This window comes from Ascaphus truei, chromosome 10, assembly GCF_040206685.1.
Source record: "Ascaphus truei isolate aAscTru1 chromosome 10, aAscTru1.hap1, whole genome shotgun sequence".
Lineage (NCBI taxonomy): Eukaryota > Metazoa > Chordata > Amphibia > Anura > Ascaphidae > Ascaphus > Ascaphus truei.
This window is the reverse complement of record NC_134492.1, coordinates 56,289,767-56,312,933: the sequence shown is the minus strand read 5'-3', so window position 1 is coordinate 56,312,933 and position 23,167 is coordinate 56,289,767. Positions and strand designations below refer to the sequence as shown.

General features: G+C 48.4%; 1 protein-coding gene across 2 annotated transcripts in view; it reads left to right on the top strand.

Moving 5' to 3' along the window:
• LOC142503970 (uncharacterized) overlaps positions 1–23,167 on the top strand; it is an 87,397-nt gene that overhangs the window by 35,192 nt on the left and 29,038 nt on the right. For both annotated transcript variants that reach the window (XM_075616998.1, XM_075616997.1), the window contains exons 12-13: positions 264–524; positions 9,149–9,409. In XM_075616998.1, the coding sequence (XP_075473113.1) occupies positions 264–524; positions 9,149–9,409 (522 nt within the window). The remainder of the gene's footprint in view (positions 1–263; positions 525–9,148; positions 9,410–23,167) is intronic.

The following is a 23,167-nucleotide window of genomic DNA, read 5'->3' as shown; positions in this document are numbered from 1 at the left end:
TACCGGTATTACCTCTCTGGACATGTATGTGTATACCGGTATTACCTCTCTGGACATGTATGTGTATACCGGTATTACCTCTCTGGACATGTATGTGTATACCGGTATTACCTCTCTGGACATGTATGTGTATACCGGTATTACCTCTCTGGACATGTATGTGTATACCGGTATTACCTGGGGCCGACGTTTTGTATTTTGTTTTCTTCACTACCTTTTTACACTTTCTCTTTCCGTTTCCCGCCCATTGTTCTGCCTTGCAGCCCCCTGCCCTCCGGATATAAGGGACGCAGTGATGCAGTGTGACACAGGCCTGTTGTCCGTGTCCTGGAGCCGCAGCTCCGGGGCGGAATCCTACCAGTTGTCGGGCATGGGAGAGGACGGGAGAGCGCTGGTGTATGAAACCCCGGGGACAGAGTATAAACTTACAGAGCTGGAATGTGGCGTCTCCTACAATGTCTCGGTGGTGGCCCTTGCTTCTCCGTGTAACAGCTCCCGGGGGCTTCCAGCTCACGCACGGGCAGGTAGGGGAGATGTATGTATACATTTATGTGAGAGTGCTGATACATTTTTGCTGATAACCAGAGCTCAACCACAGAGCGACGACAGGAGGGCATGCCAGGTTAACTGTCCTGGGTCTCGAAGGGCCCAATGTCAATGTCCACAATGAACCATGTGGATGGGACTCTACCTCACTATGGTCTCATCTCCCCCTGCTGACCAACTGGTTGGGCCCGCCAACACCCCTCTCTTAGCTCAACAACCCAGGTCTAGCGGCGGCCCTGTGCATGTTCTGTAATATGTAACAATGAAAAACGGGGGTCAAAATATTGAACCCAAACAATGACCTAAATGTGTGGCCAACACAATAATTATAGAAAAACAAAAGATAAAGGTAGTCAACGAAGAACACACTGTTTCCGGTCCAAGTGCACCTTAAATGTTGGGTCGTTTGCGGTTCCTTGAATCAAACTACTTTTGGAAGAGAAACTCATTGTAAGTGGAAACCTTATTTTTTTTCGACAGATTACCTTTTTCTTTTTGATTATAACATGTACCGCAATTTAAATATTGTAAATGCATATGAAAACCTTATTTTTTTTCATTTGTATTTGTATGGTGCCCACATACGCCGCAGCACAGTACAATGTGGGAGGGTAGTAACGTTGTATAACAAAAGGGTCAGTACATATATTTGAAGACAAACTGAGACAGTAGAATAATTGCGTCATCACCCTCTCAGATGCTGTAATTAGCCGAAGGTTCATCACTCCTCTTTCCGAAGTACCAATTGACTGTAGTGTCTAAAAGCAGCAAACGCGTCTGGCTGCCATTTTGTAGTTGTTGCTATAGAGTAAACTGTGAAGCAAGAAGCGCAGAGCACAGAAAACACTGTATAATGCTTTTTAGTAATAAAGGAAAGACATGATGTGTACAATTCACTCACAAACGAGGGTCGTTCAAAAAGGCTGATCTGATGAGACGGAGTCCTCTCTGTGTGTGTTCCACCACCCGCTGGCGTTTCCAGGTGGTTTCCGTGTCACGTGTTGGCAGATCTCTCAGCGTTTCCAGGGTAACACGGTGCAGCTTGATGATATCACTGCTAGAAGCCCTTCAGATTGGGCCGGTGGTCGCTGATGTACTCAACGCGTACAGGTTTCTCCTCCTGTTGATTTTCTTTCTTATTTGTATATGTAAGTATGTGGCAGTGTATAACTCTACATTCTTACCTAAGCTGGCAATCGTTTGGTGCTCCTGTTATAAATCTGTCAAAATCCTGATTGTGTGCCTAACAAAATGGCCGCTTTTCAGTTTTACTCAATCCTTCAGTCAGTGTTAGGCTGCGCTTATAGTGCCAGTGCCGGCGTCGCGTGCGCTCATAGTAAGCTCGACGCGACGGCTTGGTCGCGATCGCTGGAAGGCATCTGAATTTGATTTTTCCAGCGACCGTAGCCTGACATCGCCGTCACTATAAGCGCAGCCGAACTCAGCAGCTAAAAACAGACAAAATAGGGGGAGCATGGGATTAGAGAAAAGTGCAATATACAGACGGTATGCAGCTAACAATATTCAGGTGTGATGGGCAAGGGGCAAAGTCCACAGGATAATAATATACTTACACGGCCGTGTGTAAGCAAAAATATTGATTGGTATCTGTGGTAGATAAGTTCTAGCCCTTCCGAGCGCTGGTATAAGTGAGTCAATAAAGTATAACAATATATATACTCACACGGCCCAGTGTGAGTAATTGTGAAGGGTGGGTATCTTTGGGGTTAACTTAACCCATCCAAATATAATGACCGGACATGGGAGACTGCCCTCAAGCGAGACTTCAACAGGAACTCACTTCCCGGTTTTTAACGTCAAGCAAGGTCTCTCCCCGATGCCGTGATCACTTTATTGACTCACTTATACCAGCGCTCGGAAGGGCTAGAACTTATCTACCACAGATACCAATCAATATTTTTGCTTACACACGGCCGTGTAAGTATATTATTATCCTGTGGGCTTTGCCCCTTGCCCATCACACCTGAATATTGTTAGCTGCATACCGTCTGTATATTGCACTTTTCTCTAATCCCATGCTCCCCCTCTTTTGTCTGTTTTTTGCTTCTGTGTAAGGGCTCTGGATTATCCCTTTATTGGGGTTGAAGCAGAAGGGATCTAAAGGCTGTCTCTAAACACCTGAAGGAGAGCCATTGTTGATTCTATTGCTGTATTGTAAGCACCTATTGATCTAATACTCAAGGTAAACGCCTGGTTCTTTTCCTGTATTGTAACTCAGCAGCTACAATGTATCCTATAGGCTATTACCAAGGTACACATTATCTATTGTTACAGTTTGCAGCTCAAACTGCTAGGAACGTTGGCAGCAAATGATCACAAACAGGAAAGTGTTGCAAAGATCTTGCACTGCTGGGGAGGTGGGATAAAGCCTGCTAAAGAAATCAAAGGATGCTCAGTATATTAAAACTTATAAATAATAATAATTGTTTGTTCTTGTATAGCGCTGCTAGTTTTACGTAGAGCTTTACAGAGACATTTTGCAGACACAGGTCCCTGACCCGCAGAGCTTACAATCTATGTTTTAGGTGCCTGAGGCACAGCGAGATAAAGTGACTTGCCCAAGGTCACAAGGAGATGACACCAGGAATTAAACCAGGTTCCCCTGCTTCACACTCAGTGCCAGTCAGTGTCTGTACTCACTGAGCCGCTGCTTCTCCCAGGTTCCCCTGCTTCACACTCAGTGCCAGTCAGTGTCTTTACTCACTGAGCCGCTCCCTCTCCCAGGCTCCCCTGCTTCACACTCAGTGCCAGTCAGTGTCTTTACTCACTGAGCCGCTGCTTCTCCCAGGCTCCCCTGTGTCACACTCAGTGCCAGTCAGTGTCTTTACTCACTGAGCCGCTCCTTCTCCCAGGCTCCCCTGCTTCACACTCAGTGCCAGTCAGTGTCTTTACTCACTGAGCCGCTCCTTCTCTCAGGCTCCCCTGCTTCACACTCAGTGCCAGTCAGTGTCTTTATAATATATATATATATATTGTTATATAATTTTTTTTTTTTAAATAATAAATTAAAAAATGGCAGCGATTCCGCATGCGCAGAGCAGAGGTCCCGCAGGGCAAGCAGAGTGTCCGGCCTGCTGCCTGTGAGCCCGCTCCCCCCCCTCTTCCCAATTTGGGACTGCATCCCCCGCCAACCCAGCATCCCCCGCGCTGTGCTGACCTGCGCACTACCAGAAGACAGCCAGTGCGGGGTTTACAGTGAAAAGTGCGGCTCTGCACTGGTTCTCATGCTCAACCTGAGAAGCCCAAACCACGTGTGTGTGTGTGTGTGTATATATGTGTGTGTGTGTGTGTGTGTGTGTGTGTGTATATGTGCGTGTGTGTGGGTATATATATGTGTGTGTGTGTGTGTGTGTGTGTGTGTGTGTGTGTGTGTGTGTGTGTGTGTGTGTGTGTGTGTGTGTGTGTATGTGTATATATATATGTGTATGTGTATATATGTGTGTGTGTGTGTATATGTGTGTGTCAGCGAGTGTGTGTGAGTGTGTCAGAGAGAGAGAGTGTGTCAGAGAGAGAGAGTGTGTCAGAGAGAGAGAGTGGGTCAGAGAGAGAGAGTGGGTCAGAGAGAGAGAGTGGGTCAGAGAGAGAGAGAGTGGGTCAGAGAGAGAGAGAGTGGGTCAGAGAGAGAGAGAGTGGGTCAGAGAGAGAGAGAGTGGGTCAGAGAGAGAGAGAGTGGGTCAGAGAGAGAGAGAGTGGGTCAGAGAGAGAGAGAGTGGGTCAGAGAGAGAGAGAGAGTGGGTCAGAGAGAGAGAGAGTGGGGGTCAGAGAGAGAGAGAGAGAGAGTGGGTCAGAGAGAGAGAGAGAGTGGGTCAGAGAGAGAGAGAGTGGGTCAGAGAGAGAGAGAGAGTGGGTCAGAGAGAGAGAGAGAGTGGGTCAGAGAGAGAGTGGGTCAGAGAGAGAGAGGGTCAGAGAGAGAGAGAGAGGGTCAGAGAGAGAGAGAGAGAGAGTGGGTCAGAGAGAGAGAGAGTGGGTCAGAGAGAGAGAGAGTGGGTCTGAGAGAGAGAGTGGGTCTGAGAGAGAGAGAGGGTCAGAGAGTCTGATTTCCCTCCCCCCTGCCCGATTTCTATGTGTGTGTGTGTACGTGTGCAGACACCAACCCACAGTCTGTCATAGTCACCCACCACCCAAGAGTCAGTCAGTCACCCAAAGACAAGCAGTTCCAGCCATCACATTAGTGGTGAGTTAATTAAATGTTTGACCAAATATAGCAGGCTAAGTTTTAAGTTGATAATTTTGTATGGCCCTCGAATGATTTTATAAATATCCAAATGGCCCTTGTCAGAAAAAAGGTTCCCCACCCCTGCTTTAAAGCTACAGTTCATGCTGTCGTTTAAAAAAAAAAATCATTCAATATGTGCATCAATACAATCAACACACTGACAAGTGATTAGGTAAGTTACTGATCGATCCGTTCTCATGTAATCGATTGGCGAAGATTCACTAAATGCATCTTGGGTAATCTTCTACTGCACTGACAACCAAAGTTCTGTGAGGAGGATCATGTGATCAGGCAGGCACTAGATTCAATTGGTTCACTGCTAGAGGGCAGGGCTCAAAAAGGTGATGCAGTTTCAGAAGGGGAAGGGGATGTGACTTTGTAAATGGTTGCTATAGGAACAAAAATGCTTGTGTAACGGTGTTTCCCCCACCCAATCTCATGTTGGACCTAGCACGGGGAAACTGACTCTCGTTACAAGGCATAATAGTGTGGTGCACCTGCTGGCTTACAGGACTCCTGAGTCTCCCACTCGATGTTATGGGGAAGGTCAGGACAGGCTTCTAGGGACATACCCAGTACGTACTCACGGTGCCAGCGCCTCCATCTATTGCAGGCCCCAGGATATGGGGTGGAATCCTTGGAATACAACGTCCCACTCAGGGATGAGAGATTCCAGTCTCACAACTGCTTCTTTATAAATCAGGACACCTCTTCTTTCTTCCGGAGGTCCGTCCTCCTCGGCGCCTGCCTTCAAAATGAGACGACATAGGCTTTTATAGGCCTACGACGTCACATTATCGTCATATGGTTCCCACGGCCCTGATTGGGCCGTGAAAACCATGTGATTTGGGGGGGAAAATTAATTTTGATGACGTAATTTAAAGGCAATGACGACAGCCAATCGGAATGGCTGTGCTTCAATTGCCTTTAAGATGACATCATGAAAAGAAAGATGGCCGGCCTCACATGGTACGGTAGCCAATCAGAGTGTGGAAACTACATCCCAACTCTGATTGGCTCTAGTACCATGTGACAGGCTTTAAATGACGTCACATCCGTTCTCCCCAAAGCCTCTGTCACATGGTCCACTAGAGCCAATCAGAGTAGGGATGTAGTTCCCAGAGTTCTCTCGGCCCACACCTGTATAAATGTGGTGCTCCATTTCTCGCCTGGAGAGGGCATTACTCACCGGAGCGGTTGCAGCACAGTCCCGGTCCGCTCCGGCGGTCAACACGGAAGTGACGTCATCCGCCATGGTTTGCGCCGGATGTACATGGTGTTCCTCCTCACCGAAGTAGACACCGGGCTGGGCCTCATCTCCGACATCCTCCGCCGCAGCCTGTCGGAAGTAAGGGGGTGGTTCCTCACCGTCCAGCTGGCTTGCAATGGTCGTCCGGTCCTCTGAATCAGCAGCACGTACGGCCTCCGCTGCACTGGGCACCGCCATGGCCGTGGAACTTCTCTGCAGTTCTGGGCGCTCCAGCACTCGCCGTGGGGTTGTCTCTGGACTCAGCAGCTCTGCGTTGCAGGTAGGTGGCTCTTCTTTCACAGGGTCGCTGGAGTGGTCCGCCGGTTGGCGCATCACCATCATCCTGGAACTGACGTCATCATGAGGTTCCGTTATTAGAGGTTTCTGGCTCTGGAACCGGGGTACACGGACCCCCTGGAACGTTAGCTAAGGCACATGGGCCCTCCTTGAGTCGAGTACCGCCGTCGCCCTCACACCTTGAGCAAAGGTACTTTGGATATTGGGTCCCGACTACCTCCACGGCCAAGAGTTTTCCTGCCATACAGTAGTGGGAACAATCACAGTTAGCCATCTTGGGCGTGAGTAATATTCCTGGTGGAAGGAGGACTGGTAAGATAAGTCCTCACTCTTTGTTAGCTCCGAGGAACTGAGGGTGCGGCAGCTTGCATCTGGCTCCTCCCCCAATGACATCGGTAGATACAGAGTGAAGCTCACTGTGCCCCCTCCCTCTGGTGGAGTTTAGAGGAGGGGCACGCGGTAGCAAGGCGTGACTTTGGCTCCGCTCTAAGCCCGTCACAGAGTAGGTAGGCGTGGCTCCTGCATTCACGTCACCCACCTTGCAGAGGTGGAACACTGACTTTCGCGCCAAGCCCCGCACAGGTTTTACAGATGATAGCATGCAACTTTCTGCAAACAGTCCATGCGGTCTCCCAGGTCGGCGGGAACCGCCATTTGATTCACCAAGTCCACACGATGCGTTCCCTTGCAGGTGAACCACCATTTTGGATGAAATAACAGGATCACTCACAGTGGGAACCTCACTATTTTGCAGAAGGCCCGCTATGGTGGACTCAACTTCGTGGCCACCAGTGGGGTTCTGGACGCCATTTTTAAACTGTCCACAATCACTTGCACATACTGGCCGAACCTGGGTAGTTATTACAGGCTGAAGAGCAGGCACATACACAATCTCAATGTCCTCAATGTCTGCTCCCTCTGGTGGAACCAGAAGATACATGCAGGACAAAAAGGGCGCGGCTATGGCTTTCGCGCCTTTCCATAGCCTACTTGCAAAGGTAGATTCTGCAATTTGTACTCCCGTTGTGCACACAGCACGTGCGTTATCCAGGCTTGGCGCGAACCGCCATTTTGGATTCTTCGCACCACACGGTGCATCACCACAAAGCAGCTGCCATTTTAGGTATTCCCAGTACTTTTAACACAGCACAAACCCTCCGATTTTGGGAGGGAACTCGCTCTCCTTTGCTCACTGCAATACATGTAGCCTCTGACAAGTGGTAACTCGGCATACCCCAGGCTAGGCAAAACTCTTTCTTTTGTACACTGCTGACGGTGCAGTACACGTGCTTTGTGGTTAGTAGTCTGGTTACTGGCTAGAAGTACTCTGGGCTTCTCCCTGCAGGGCGTCACCTACTGTTGGCTACACATAGCGCAGACACTCCCAGGAGTTCCTGACCCATGTTAACCAGGCTACACCCTTAGGCATCCTACAACTATCTGCCTCAAGGTGACTAGAACAGCAATAGCCCTGTCTCCAGATCTACTTCACCCTTAAGGGCCATCTAGGGTGTGCTTTCCGAGTTTGCAGGCTCCTGATTACCCCTAGACTCCCTTCCTTCCTTAGCACTTGCTCTGGAAGAACAAGAACAAGAAAAAATTGGTGTAAATAGCGCTAAAAGATATTAAAAATAACAATACAGTGTGTGTGATAATATGTGACCCTGCACAAAATAAACTATATAGTAGTATACAGTAATTAAACTAGGCTGCCAGGTGATACTAACTCCAAGACACAGTTAGTAAAACAAAACACAAAATAAACAGCACTTGCTCTGGAAGCATACATCCAAACTTTGTTTTGCTTCGCTGAAAACCTGTCCTGATCATCTCAGCAGCGCCTCCAATTGTAACGGTGTTTCCCCCACCCAATCTCATGTTGGCCCTAGCATGGGGAAACTGACTCTGGTTACAAGTCATAATAGTGTGGTGCATCTGTTGGCTTACAGGACTCCTGAGACTCCCGCTCGATGTTATGGGGAAGGTCAGGACAGGCTTCTGGGGACATAACCAGTATGTACTCACGGTGCCAGCGCCTCCATCTATTGCAGGCCCCCGGGTTATGGGGTGGAATCCTTGGAATAGAACGTCCCACTCAGAGATGAGAGATTCCAGTCTCTCAACCGCTTCTTTATAAATCAGGAACCCTTTATTGCACCAATAGCATACACTGGAGCAGCATACACAGCAGTAGAGGAACACAGGAAAGACAGGGGTTCTCCTGCAGGATGGACCTGGCCATACACTCCCAGTCAGGGCCCTGGAAGCAGGCCTAGCTCTTCCACTACCCACTAACAGAGTAGTGGGAACAGTCTTCCCCTAAGGGAGGGCCCACAGTGTGGCAGAGCCCTGCACAACTGGGTTTGGTGACTGACCTCTCAAGTCGGGAGAGGAACTGATCTAAATCAGGAAGTGCTTCTCCCTAAATCATATCCAGCAAGAGCCCGCTCCTGTCCCTTATTGGACACAGACAGAACTGCACTGCCTTATCTGACTCAGAGAGCTGCAGTAGGTGGGAAACCCCTGTGATTACTCCTGGCAAACTTACCCTTACTAAGTATTACTGCCAGGAGGAGAAAGAACTATAACCCCAAAACTACACAGGGTTACACTTGTTACATTAGAATACATTAAAAATGTCTTTAAAATAGTTTATTTGTTTATTTTTTTTTAAATCCTACATTTTCTCATAGTACAGAACTGATTTATTAAAAAAAAACACAGGATATTGCTCGAACTGTAGCTTTAGTAGTCCTCACTGATGACTGAGATGTTGGTATTACTGGACGGGAGGTCATTATGTTTCCGTCTCTTCACAGTGCCCTGTATCCCACAGATGGTTGAGGTTCATTTTAACTGCGCTAGAGGAGCCATCGCGGTGTCGTGGGAGAAAGTCAGAGGGGCGGCCCTGTATAACGCTCTAGCGCAAGGTCGCGAGGGTCACGCCGCCTCCTGCATTACACCCAACACCTCTTGTGACGTGTCTCCGTTGCGGTGTGGACACACGTACAACATCACCGTGACCGCAGAAGACGACGTGTGCTCTAGTCTTGAAAGCGCAGTATACACGGTGAAAACAGGTACAATGCTCAAATATTATATTTCAATGAGTTAAAATACACAGTGTGGTGGGTATCTGTTTTTCAAAAATGTCCTGGGGAGGCACAGTGAGATCAAGGGATTTGCCCACAAATACAGAGCTTACGTGGTAAAAGCAGACGTAGGACGTGGGAATGCAAAAACAGGCCACACCCTGAAAAAAATAAGGGTTTTTTTATAACTTGTTTTCTTTATTAAAATTTCAAACGTTTCACAAAAAGTAGAACAGGAAGTCAATCTGTTGTCACATTGATGATGTCATATATGATACAGGAAGTTACAGGTGTCAGAGACATTGATGTACATCCAGACAGCGTTTATTTCTCCCCAGACAATGTAAGTAAATGATCCAGTAGCAGAGATGGGTCTAACACTGGAGACCTGTCACTGCTGAAACGAGAACTTCATATAACCCCACTGTATCCATACATGTCCTGCTGTGACCGGCAGAGACAGAAATAGGGTTACCAGGTGTCTAATATTGAACCGGACTGTCCTGTATTTGGACAGTCTGTCCAGTAAAAAATTAGCGGTGATACTGGTGTAACCCCTCCTTGCCCGGCTCCTAAGGAGTGTCACTGGGAGGTAGTGTAGGTGTGCTGCCACAGACTCTCTTTACCTTCTCAGTGTGCCGGCATTCGGCTGGCTGGTAGTGTAAGCTCTCAGAGTGGTAAGAAAAGGGCGCCAGGAATTTTATTATACAAATGGGACAGGATTTATTGACAGGCTTTCACTCTTACAGTTCTCTTCCCTGGAGTCCAGACAGCTCCACAGGGAGTTACACATGGCTTATACCACTTCATCTTGTACATTGTCAGGGGACAATGCATTTCCATAACCTCTATGAACCTGGAGTCATTTGCAGGCACTTTCCTAGATTTCTGCCTGGGGGTCTAAGTCCATCAGGGTTCCCATCTACCAATCATCACCACAAGGTCCCAGCTGTCGTCCATAGTGACATGGTGTGCCTACTTATTCCAAGGCTGGTGTTGGAGCAACCTTGTCACCCTGAAGATCCCTCGTTTAGGGATCCCACAACAATGTACTGTTAGGGCCACTTACTGTATTAGCTGATGGCAAGGCCCTATCTGGTTGAGGACACTTTCCCTATGAAAACAATAAAGAGGATCTCACGTCTTAAACACAAAGTTACACATTTATTAGACTAGGACTACATGCAGACAGTTGAGACCCTCTCCTGTTTTTCCCGGAGTCCTCCTGGTGTTTTTGGTGCACTCCTGTGATCCTCCTGGGGTCTACAGCCCAACCCCCAATACTGCAATCTTTATACTACCTAGTGACTTCACAGGTCACCATAGCAACAGGGGAGTTGTTGGGCTCCTTACCACATCACCCCACCCCATGTGACAGGGTAAGTTCCTTCTGGAATATGGACGGGGCTTAATCTTCAGTTGGCTGAGTTGCAAAAATATTCAAAAGGTTAGCAACATTCCAGCAGAAATTAACCCCCTGTATGCCTTTAGTAACCCAAAGGGGGGTTACACCGGACATGTATGTGTATACCAGTATTACATCTCTGGGCGTGAATGTGTATACCAGTATTACATCTCTGGGCGTGTATGTGTATACCGGTATTACCTCTCTGGGCGTGTGTGTGTATACCGGTATTACATCTCTGGACATGCATGTGTATACTGATATTACCTCTCTGGGCATCTAAGTGTATACCGGTATTACCTCTCTGGGCGTGTACAGTATGTGTATACCAGTATTACCTCTCTGGACATGCATGTGTATACTGATATTACCTCTCTGGGCATCTAAGTGTATACCGGTATTACCTCTCTGAGCGTGTATGTGTATACCGGTATTACCTCTCTGGGCGTGTATGTGTATACCGGTGTAACGGAGAGGAGGTGGCTGGCCCGGTAATAAAGGGGTTACACCCCAGCTGGCCACTCCTACTCTCGTGTGGGAGGCGAGGGGTTAACCATAATAATGGTCAAAGTGTGTTTTTTTTGCCCCTGCCTCAATACCAAAATGTATGTCACTGATTACATGTGTTTTGTACCCTTACAGTGTATGCACCCAACACATACACTGGGATCAGGTCGGGAGGGGAAGGGTTAATTGTGTTAACATATTGATGGCCATTTGTTCCCCTTCCCGCCTTTTCAGTCTCCATTTGCAACCATAGATAGCCATTGGAGCTCCATACACCCCTATGGAGATTTCAGAGGTTTTGGCCCGATATTAGAGAAGACCAGTAGGTGGCGCCCGAGAGGAGGAGCGGAGCTTCTCCATTGAAATGAATGGAGTAATAGATTTCAATGGGGATTCCTCGACTCCGCTCTCCAAGGACGAGTTGGCTACCGGCCAAACCTGCAAACCTCGAAAGCGCATACAATGTCTATGAAATGGCCTTTTATCACTCAAGTGCCGTGGGAACTTGGTCACGGCCAAGTTCAAACTCATTAAAATTATAGCTCAGGTTCTAGGGCAGGTAGCGGCTAATTCTTTTTGCCCCTAGCTTAAGGGGAACCCCTCATTCGACACCAACCGGGTCCGACAGTCAATGGCGATGAGAAAGGGTCGCGCCCACCACGAGAGTCCTGCCATTGACCACAATGGCAGAGGGAAAAAAGCCGCTTGGTTAAAACGATTAAGTGAAAAACTGTAGAAATCTGATACTCCTATCTACGGTTCGGTGAGGGCTAGAGGACTGGGATTTGGCCACCATGCAGTCACAGCTCCGACATGATTGCATGGCAATTTCCAGCCCTCTCCCATCAACCAAACGGAGTAGGGTTAACTGTGAAAAGTTTGGTTTGCCCATTGACTTCAATAGCGGCGGAGGCTCCATTGAATCCTATGGCGGTGCCGGCCCATGCATTTCCTATGGCGGCGCCGGCCCTATTGATTCCAATGGAGGAGTGAGCCGCTGAGATTTCTCATAGCCTTCAGCGGCGGAGTCTACATTGATTCTAATGGCGGAGTTGCTCAATTAAAAGCCTGTGGCGGCGGAGCCCATTGAATCCAATAGAAAGAGTGAAAGGCAGTGATTTCTTTTAGCCTGTGGCGGAGAATCCTGCATTAAAGTTAATGAAAGGTTTTAGACTTGTTTTTATTATCTCCGGTTCTGGGGGTCGTGGAAGGCTGAAATTTGGCCACTATGGCGAGTGTCCTGCGGCATGAGGACCTAGCAAATTTCAGCCCACTCAGACCCACAGAACTGATTATCTTAATATATGTATGACTAGCTGATATACCCGGCGTTGCCCGTGATGTAATGTTCTGGCTCCCCCCTCCCACCCCACCCTCTATTGACTCCCTCCCACCCACCCCTCTCCTGACTCCCTCCCTCCCACCCCCCCCCCCCCTCTCCTGACTCCCTTCCTCCCACCCCCCCCTCTCCTGACTCCCTCCCCTATTAATATTAATGGCCACAGGGCGTCAGGATGTCTGAGGGAAACCCATGAATGAAAGGCTCACAGCCCTTGATTAAGTATTCTAGGGCAGAGAAGAGCAGGACATGGGTACTTGAGTAAGGTGCTATAAGTCACACTAAAAGTCAGAATTTCCCTGTCCAGATCCCCATTTGGCAGACTTAGAGGCGCCAGCTTTTTAGAGTGGGGCTAGGGAAATGGATCCCTGACCACAATAATGCCAACCCCCTGTGGGCAGGTACTAGCTTGCTTCCCAAGTGAGTTGGCACAAGGTAATTGGACCCAGGTAATTGTTCTCCAATGCCTGAGCCCCAATGGTAGGGAATAGGAGCAGAACTCCATAAGAGAGAGTGTCAGCTCTATTTCAAGTTGTTGGTTGTGGTTGTTCCTGTTGTATCCTGAACTGTATCCTGTTAGATGAATTGCCAGTCTGCGGATTGCTTCATCTTGGCCCCTTCCCATGTGAGTGATTAATGTCTTTTCTGTTATTTGTATATATTGTGTGTCCACCATCTTGTGGGAATAACATTTCTTTATTATACCGCATGTCTTATTCGATTAAACCCAGAGATAAGTTTCCTGGAACCAGGGTCACGAATGATGTGTGAATGATTCCAGTAAGCTTAACTCATGCCTTCCCTCTTCCAAAGCACAACAAGTCCTTTTGTCTTTCTTAGTTTTATTGAGGGGAAATCACAGGAAGAAAGGAACTTGCAGATGTAGTGTGGGTAGAGAGTGCTTCTCTGTCTGAAGTGCAGTGTATCAAGGTATGGCATGTGTAAAACAGAAAGGCCTTGCTGGGGCAAAAGCAGACAGGTACTCACTCAGAGTCCAGGGTGAAAAGGAAGTGAGGGGCAAGGGTCACACTAGAAGGGAAGTGAGACTATACTAACTGTCAGCAAGGACAGGGGGGTAGGAATAGCCCACTCTCAGCTAGGAGAATAGGAGATTACAGGCAACCAACACTCACTAGGGCGGTGTAAACAACATGTAACAATAATGTTGCCTTTTCACGTGCAGCTAGCTGCTGGGACAGGGAAAATAACAGGCAGCTAAACCAGGGAGACATGAATCCCATGAGCTGCAAAGGGAGACAGAGAATATGGAATCTGGTTCCAGGACAATAAGAGAGGTGTGTATATTATAACTCTGAAAGCTACCGTGACAACCGGTATTACCTCTCTGGGCGTGTATGTGTATACTGGTGTTACCTCTCTGGGTGTGTATGTGTATACCGGTATTACCTCTCTGGGCGTGTATGTGTATACTGGTATTACCTCTCTGGGCGTGTATGTGTATACCGGTATTACCTCTCTGGGCGTGTATGTGTATACCGGTATTACCTCTCTGGGCGTGTATGTGTATACCGGTATTACCTCTCTGGGCGTGTATGTGTATACCTGTATTACCTCTCTGGGCGTGTATGTGTATACCGGTATTACCTCTCTGGGTGTGTATGTGTATACCGGTATTACCTCTCTGGGCGTGTATGTGTATACCGGTATTACCTCTCTGCGTGTATGTGTATACCGGTATTACCTCTCTGCGTGTATGTGTATACCGGTATTACCTCTCTGGGCGTGTATGTGTATACCGGTATTACCTCTCTGGGCGTGTATGTGTATACCGGTATTACCTCTCTGCGCGTGTATGTGTATACCAGTATTACCTCTCTGGACGTGTATGTGTATACCGGTATTACCTCTCTGGACGTGTATGTGTATACCGGTATTACCTCTCTGGGTGTGTATGTGTATACCGGTATTGCCTCTCTGGGCGTGTATGTGTATACCGGTATTACCTCTCTGGGCGTGTATGTGTATTCCGATATTGCCTCTCTGGGCGTGTGTGTGTATACCGGTATTACCTCTCTGGACGTGGATGTGTATACCGGCATTACCGCTCTGGACGTGTATGTGTATACCGGCATTACCGCTCTGGACATGTATGTGTATACCGGCATTACCTCTCTGGACGTGTATGTGTATACCGGTATTACCGCTCTGGGCGTGTATGTGTATACCGGTATTACCTCTGGTCGTGTATGTATATAGCTGTATTGTCGCTCTGGGCGTGTATGTGTATACTGGTATTACCTCTCTGGGCGTGTATGTATATACCGTTATTGCCTCTCTGAGGCGTGCATGTGTATACCGGTATTACCTCTCTGGGCGGGTATGTGTATACCGGTATTACCTCTCTGGGCGGGTATGTGTATACCGGTATTACCTCTCTGGGCGAGTATGTATATACCGGTATTACCTCACTGGGTGTGTATGTGTATACTGGTATTACCTCTCTGGACGTGTATGTGTATACCGGTATTACCTCTCTGGGCGTGTATGTATATACCGGTAATACCTCCCAGGGCGTGTATGTGTATACTGGTATTACCTCTCTGGGCGTGTATGTATATACCGGTATTACCTCTCTGGGCGGGTATGCGTATACCGGTATTACCTCTCTGGGCGGGTATTTATATACCGGTATTACCTCACTGGGTGTGTATGTGTATACTGGTATTACCTCTCTGGACGTGTATGTGTATACCGGTATTACCTCTCTGGGCGTGTATGTGTATACCGGTAATACCTCCCAGGGCGTGTATGTGTATACTGGTATTACCTCTCTGGGCGTGTATGTATATACCGGTATTACCTCTCTGGGCGTGTATGTATATACCGGTATTACCTCTCTGGGCGGGTATGTGTATACCGGTATTACCTCTCTGGGCGGGTATGTATATACCGGTATTACCTCACTGGGTGTGTATGTGTATACTGGTATTACCTCTCTGGGCGTGTTTGTGTATACCTGTATTACCTCTCTGGGCGTGTATGTGTATACCTGTATTACCTCTCTGGGCGTGTATGTGTATACCGGTATTACCTCTCTGGGCGTGTATGTGTATACCGGTATTACCTCTCTGGGTGTGTATGTGTATACCGGTATTACCTCTCTGGGCGTGTATGTGTATACCGGTATTACCTCTCTGGGCGTGTATGTGTATTCCGATATTGCCTCTCTGGGCGTGTGTGTGTATACCGGTATTACCTCTCTGGACGTGGATGTGTATACCGGCATTACCGCTCTGGACGTGTATGTGTATACCGGCATTACCGCTCTGGACATGTATGTGTATACCGGCATTACCTCTCTGGACGTGTATGTGTATACCGGTATTACCGCTCTGGGCGTGTATGTGTATACCGGTATTACCTCTGGTCGTGTATGTATATAGCTGTATTGTCGCTCTGGGCGTGTATGTGTATACTGGTATTACCTCTCTGGGCGTGTATGTATATACCGTTATTGCCTCTCTGAGGCGTGCATGTGTATACCGGTATTACCTCTCTGGGCGGGTATGTGTATACCGGTATTACCTCTCTGGGCGGGTATGTGTATACCGGTATTACCTCTCTGGGCGAGTATGTATATACCGGTATTACCTCTCTGGGCGTGTATGTGTATTCCGATATTGCCTCTCTGGGCGTGTGTGTGTATACCGGTATTACCTCTCTGGACGTGGATGTGTATACCGGCATTACCGCTCTGGACGTGTATGTGTATACCGGCATTACCGCTCTGGACATGTATGTGTATACCGGCATTACCTCTCTGGACGTGTATGTGTATACCGGTATTACCGCTCTGGGCGTGTATGTGTATACCGGTATTACCTCTGGTCGTGTATGTATATAGCTGTATTGTCGCTCTGGGCGTGTATGTGTATACTGGTATTACCTCTCTGGGCGTGTATGTATATACCGTTATTGCCTCTCTGAGGCGTGCATGTGTATACCGGTATTACCTCTCTGGGCGGGTATGTGTATACCGGTATTACCTCTCTGGGCGGGTATGTGTATACCGGTATTACCTCTCTGGGCGAGTATGTATATACCGGTATTACCTCACTGGGTGTGTATGTGTATACTGGTATTACCTCTCTGGACGTGTATGTGTATACCGGTATTACCTCTCTGGGCGTGTATGTATATACCGGTAATACCTCCCAGGGCGTGTATGTGTATACTGGTATTACCTCTCTGGGCGTGTATGTATATACCGGTATTACCTCTCTGGGCGGGTATGCGTATACCGGTATTACCTCTCTGGGCGGGTATTTATATACCGGTATTACCTCACTGGGTGTGTATGTGTATACTGGTATTACCTCTCTGGACGTGTATGTGTATACCGGTATTACCTCTCTGGGCGTGTATGTGTATACCGGTAATACCTCCCAGGGCGTGTATGTGTATACTGGTATTACCTCTCTGGGCGTGTATGTATATACCGGTATTACCTCTCTGGGCGGGTATGTGTATACCGGTATTACCTCTCTGGGCGGGTATGTATATACCGGTATTACCTCACTGGGTGTGTATGTGTATACTGGTATTACCTCTCTGGGCGTGTTTGTGTATACCTGTATTACCTCTCTGGGCGTGTATGTGTATACCTGTATTACCTCTCTGGGCGTGTATGTGTATACCGGTATTACCTCTCTGGGCGTGTATGTGTATACAGGTATTACCTCTCTGGGCGTGTATGTGTATACAGGTATTACCTCACTGGGTGTGTATGTGTATACCGGTATTACCTCACTGGGTGTGTATGTGTATACAGGTATTACATCTCTGGGCGTGTATGTGTATACAGGTATTACCTCACTGGGTGTGTATGTGTATACCGGTATTACCTCACTGGGTGTGCAGGTGTATACAGGTATTACCTCTCTGGGCGTGTATGTGTATACCGGTATTACCTCTGGTCGTGTATGTATATAGCTGTATTGTCGCTCTGGGTGTGTATGTGTATACTGGTATTACCTCTCTGGGCGTGTATGTATATACCGTTATTGCCTCTCTGAGGCGTGCATGTGTATACCGGTATTACCTCTCTGGGCGGGTATGTGTATACCGGTATTACCTCTCTGGGCGGGTATGTGTATACCGGTATTACCTCTCTGGGCGGGTATGTATATACCGGTATTACCTCACTGGGTGTGTATGTGTATACTGGTATTACCTCTCTGGACGTGTATGTGTATACCGGTATTACCTCTCTGGGCGTGTATGTATATACCGGTAATACCTCCCAGGGCGTGTATGTGTATACTGGTATTACCTCTCTGGGCGTGTATGTATATACCGGTATTACCTCTCTGGGCGGGTATGTGTATACCGGTATTACCTCTCTGGGCGGGTATGTATATACCGGTATTACCTCACTGGGTGTGTATGTGTATACTGGTATTACCTCTCTGGACGTGTATGTGTATACCGGTATTACCTCTCTGGGCGTGTATGTGTATACCGGTAATACCTCCCAGGGCGTGTATGTGTATACTGGTATTACCTCTCTGGGCGTGTATGTATATACCGGTATTACCTCTCTGGGCGTGTATGTATATACCGGTATTACCTCTCTGGGCGGGTATGTGTATACCGGTATTACCTCTCTGGGCGGGTATGTATATACCGGTATTACCTCACTGGGTGTGTATGTGTATACTGGTATTACCTCTCTGGGCGTGTTTGTGTATACCTGTATTACCTCTCTGGGCGTGTATGTGTATACCTGTATTACCTCTCTGGGCGTGTATGTGTATACCGGTATTACCTCTCTGGGCGTGTATGTGTATACAGGTATTACCTCTCTGGGCGTGTATGTGTATACAGGTATTACCTCACTGGGTGTGTATGTGTATACCGGTATTACCTCACTGGGTGTGTATGTGTATACAGGTATTACCTCTCTGGGCGTGTATGTGTATACAGGTATTACCTCACTGGGTGTGTATGTGTATACCGGTATTACCTCACTGGGTGTGCAGGTGTATACAGGTATTACCTCTCTGGGCGTGTATGTGTATACAGGTATTACCTCACTGGGTGTGTATGTGTATACAGGTATTACCTCTCTGGACGTGTATGTGTAAACCGGTATTACGTCTCTGGGCGTGTATGTGTATACCGGTATTACCTCTCTGGGCGTGTATGTGTATACCGGTATTATCTCTCTGGGCGTGTATGTGTATACCGGTATTACCTCTCTGGGCGTGTATGTGTATACCGGTATTATCTCTCTGGGCGTGTATGTGTATACCGGTATTACCTCTCTGGGCGTGTATGTGTATACCGGTATTACCTCTCTGGGCGTGTATGTGTATACCGGTATTACCTCTGGGCGTGTATGTATATACCGGTATTACCTTTCTGGGCGTCTATGTGTATACCGGTATTACCTCTCTGGGTGTGTAAGTGTATACCGGTATTACCTCTCTGGGCGTGTATGTGTATACCGGTATTACCTCTCTGGGCGTGTATGTGTATTCCGATATTGCCTCTCTGGGCGTGTGTGTGTATACCGGTATTACCTCTCTGGGCGTGTGTGTGTATACCGGTATTACCTCTCTGGGCGGGTATGTATATACCGGTATTACCTCACTGGGTGTGTATGTGTATACTGGTATTACCTCTCTGGACGTGTATGTGTATACCGGTATTACCTCTCTGGGCGTGTATGTGTATACCGGTAATACCTCCCAGGGCGTGTATGTGTATACCGGTAATACCTCCCAGGGCGTGTATGTGTATACTGGTATTACCTCTCTGGGCGTGTATGTATATACCGGTATTACCTCTCTGGGCGTGTATGTATATACCGGTATTACCTCTCTGGGCGGGTATGTGTATACCGGTATTACCTCTCTGGGCGGGTATGTATATACCGGTATTACCTCACTGGGTGTGTATGTGTATACTGGTATTACCTCTCTGGGCGTGTTTGTGTATACCTGTATTACCTCTCTGGGCGTGTATGTGTATACCTGTATTACCTCTCTGGGCGTGTATGTGTATACCGGTATTACCTCTCTGGGCGTGTATGTGTATACAGGTATTACCTCTCTGGGCGTGTATGTGTATACAGGTATTACCTCACTGGGTGTGTATGTGTATACCGGTATTACCTCACTGGGTGTGTATGTGTATACAGGTATTACCTCTCTGGGCGTGTATGTGTATACAGGTATTACCTCACTGGGTGTGTATGTGTATACCGGTATTACCTCACTGGGTGTGCAGGTGTATACAGGTATTACCTCTCTGGGCGTGTATGTGTATACAGGTATTACCTCACTGGGTGTGTATGTGTATACAGGTATTACCTCTCTGGACGTGTATGTGTAAACCGGTATTACGTCTCTGGGCGTGTATGTGTATACCGGTATTACCTCTCTGGGCGTGTATGTGTATACCGGTATTATCTCTCTGGGCGTGTATGTGTATACCGGTATTACCTCTCTGGGCGTGTATGTGTATACCGGTATTATCTCTCTGGGCGTGTATGTGTATACCGGTATTACCTCTCTGGGCGTGTATGTGTATACCGGTATTACCTCTCTGGGCGTGTATGTGTATACCGGTATTACCTCTGGGCGTGTATGTATATACCGGTATTACCTTTCTGGGCGTCTATGTGTATACCGGTATTACCTCTCTGGGTGTGTAAGTGTATACCGGTATTACCTCTCTGGGCGTGTATGTGTATACCGGTATTACCTCTCTGGGCGTGTATGTGTATTCCGATATTGCCTCTCTGGGCGTGTGTGTGTATACCGGTATTACCTCTCTGGGCGTGTGTGTGTATACCGGTATTACCTCTCTGGGCGTGTATGTGTATACCGGTATTACCTCTCTGGGCGTGTATGTGTATACCGGTATTACCTCTCTGGGCGTGTATGTGTATACCGGTATTACCTCTCTGGGCGTGTATGTGTATACTGGTATTACCTCTCTGGGCGTGTATGTGTATACCGGTATTACCTCTCTGGGCGTGTATGTGTATACCGGTATTACTTCTCTGGGCGTGTATGTGTATACCGGTATTACCTCTCTGGGCGTGTATGTGTATACCGGTATTACCTCTCTGGGAGTGTATGTGTATACCGGTATTACTTCTCTGGGCGTGTATGTGTATACCGGTATTACCTCTCTGGGTGTGTGTGTGTATACCGGTATTACCTCTCTGGGCGTGTATGTATATATCGGTATTACCTCTCTGGGCGTGTATGTGTATACCGTTATTGCCTCTCTTAGGCGTGTGTGTATCCCGGTGTAGCCCCGGTCCCCTCTGGCTACCAGAGATCCCCTCCTTTGCCTCAGCGCGGTCGCGGGTGCCGCCGGACCCAGCGACGGACCCGCCGGCTGTTTCCAAAGGTGGGGGCCAGAGCAGGGAGCGTTTTGAGTCTCGGGAGGCTCGGCGGCGCACCCGGCTAGCGGGGGCCGCCATGATGGTTTGCACGCGTGGGCACAGTAATCTCGCATGAGAAGTGAAGTGCGGAAGTTGCAGCGGACATTCAAAAGTCGCGCATATGCAGTGCAATTGCGCACGCGGCCCCAATGTTACAGCAGCATCCACGGGACTACAACTCCCATGAGGCCTAGGGAGGAAAGCCCCAGGTGACCCAGAACAGCCAATAGGGCTCAAGGATTCTCGGCAGTTGCTTTTAGATACAGTTGGCAGTTAGCAGTTGGAGCAGGGAGCTAGTGAGTGAGGGTGCAGGGGAGCAGTAGCCCCTTGCACTAGGCCAGATAACCCCCAAAGGCCCCAGATAATGATTACCCTTGCCCCAGTTTGTTGGTTGCTTCAGGGACAGGCCTTAGAGAAGGAGATCTGCCCATTTAGCTATTTGGTTAAGTAAAGATACACACTGTGGCGCGCAGCCTGATTTCTGGGTCTGGGCTCAGACCCTTCTATATATACAGACTATCTTACCAGAGACTAATATATATATATATAGACCTATCTTCACGGAGGCCACGCTAAGCAGCGACTGTGGCCTGCCGGCTGCAGACGGATCCCCTTCAAGGTACAGACGGTGCGGAGCCGCGGTGATATTATCCACGCCGGAATTCACCCCACGTGTAGGAGGACATCACGTCGAATCCAGCGGATCCAAACCCAGTTGAATAGCGGCACCCGTGGCCTGGGGCCCCGGGCAGGTACCTTTAGTAGTGCACTAACACTTAAAGGGATAGCGCTATCTCCAACACATTGAGTGGGTGTGGACATAAAGGGACATCAGGGGATTGGTGCCCAGCACCCAAGGTACTTTGGAGGACGGAATATTTATGGTGATGTGTGCACCCAGTGCACTTCTATGTGTATGATTATATGCATTATTCTGTGTGGTACAGGTACCGAAGTTATTAGTATTAGCAATAGTAAACAGTTATTAGCATACACTGTGTGCGTGTTTTATTATTGTGGTTCCTGTAAGAGGACCATCCCACTAAGGTGGGAGCCCTTACAGGTGGAGGCGCTGTGTTCAACGAATGATCATGTAACCCCAGGCTCCCAGTGGCGGAGGGTCAGGCCTTCTGTGAGCCTATCAGGTAACGCACCACACCCGGTAACACAATTGTATTTCCCCACATGGTCCCCATCTGCGATAGGGGGGGGCAAAAGGTATTACATTTTGGAGGCGCTGCTGAGATCTCAGACCTGGGGTGCTCTATTAAAGTCTAAATTGAGCTGCTGCAGTCACTACCATGTTCTCCCCGTCTAAGCAACAAGTGCGCGACTGGGCGCTGGAATTAGACGAATCCCCCCACCATGTGCTCGCGGTGGGGGATGTGCCAGCAGGAATCCCCTGTCAAAAAGTCCTTAATCAGGTCAGATCCCTTCCCGGGTTTGCGCGAGCCTGCCAAATAGGGCGGAGATGGAACCCCACATACCGCTGGTACATACTCCTTATAGCATCCCGTTCTGAAGTAAGGGACAATATCACCCCTGCTGCCCTAAACTTTCCGGGAGCCTTGCCTCCGGGGTGTCCTGTCATTTTCTCAGAATTACCTAGGGCACTGCCGGCCCCCATACTCTATCCCGAAGCCACACCGGGACCCTCCCGCGGCCAAGGGAAATATGACGCGTTACTCTCAGGACAGTCCTTGCTATATTCAGAGCCATTGATACCTAGGGTAATCTTCAGTCCCGGACTCCCCGTGGAGACCGCTCTCCAGACTGGGCCCCCGCCCTCCGTGTCCCCTGAAAGACAGACAAGTACCAGACGTCCAACCAGTATACCCTCCCAGGCCCCTAAGTCCTTACAGGTGGACCCAGCGACGGGAGGAATCCTACCTCAGCTAATAGAAGCTCTGAGCCAGGCCTCTTATTCCCATCAATACCGCAAACTCAAGATATTCTCCGGGAATAGACCCACGCCGGCGGGTGAGGCAGAATTTGAGGAATGGAAAGACCACACGGAACACGTGCTCCCGGAGTGGACTTGCTCTGATACAGTAAAACGGCAACGGATTGTCG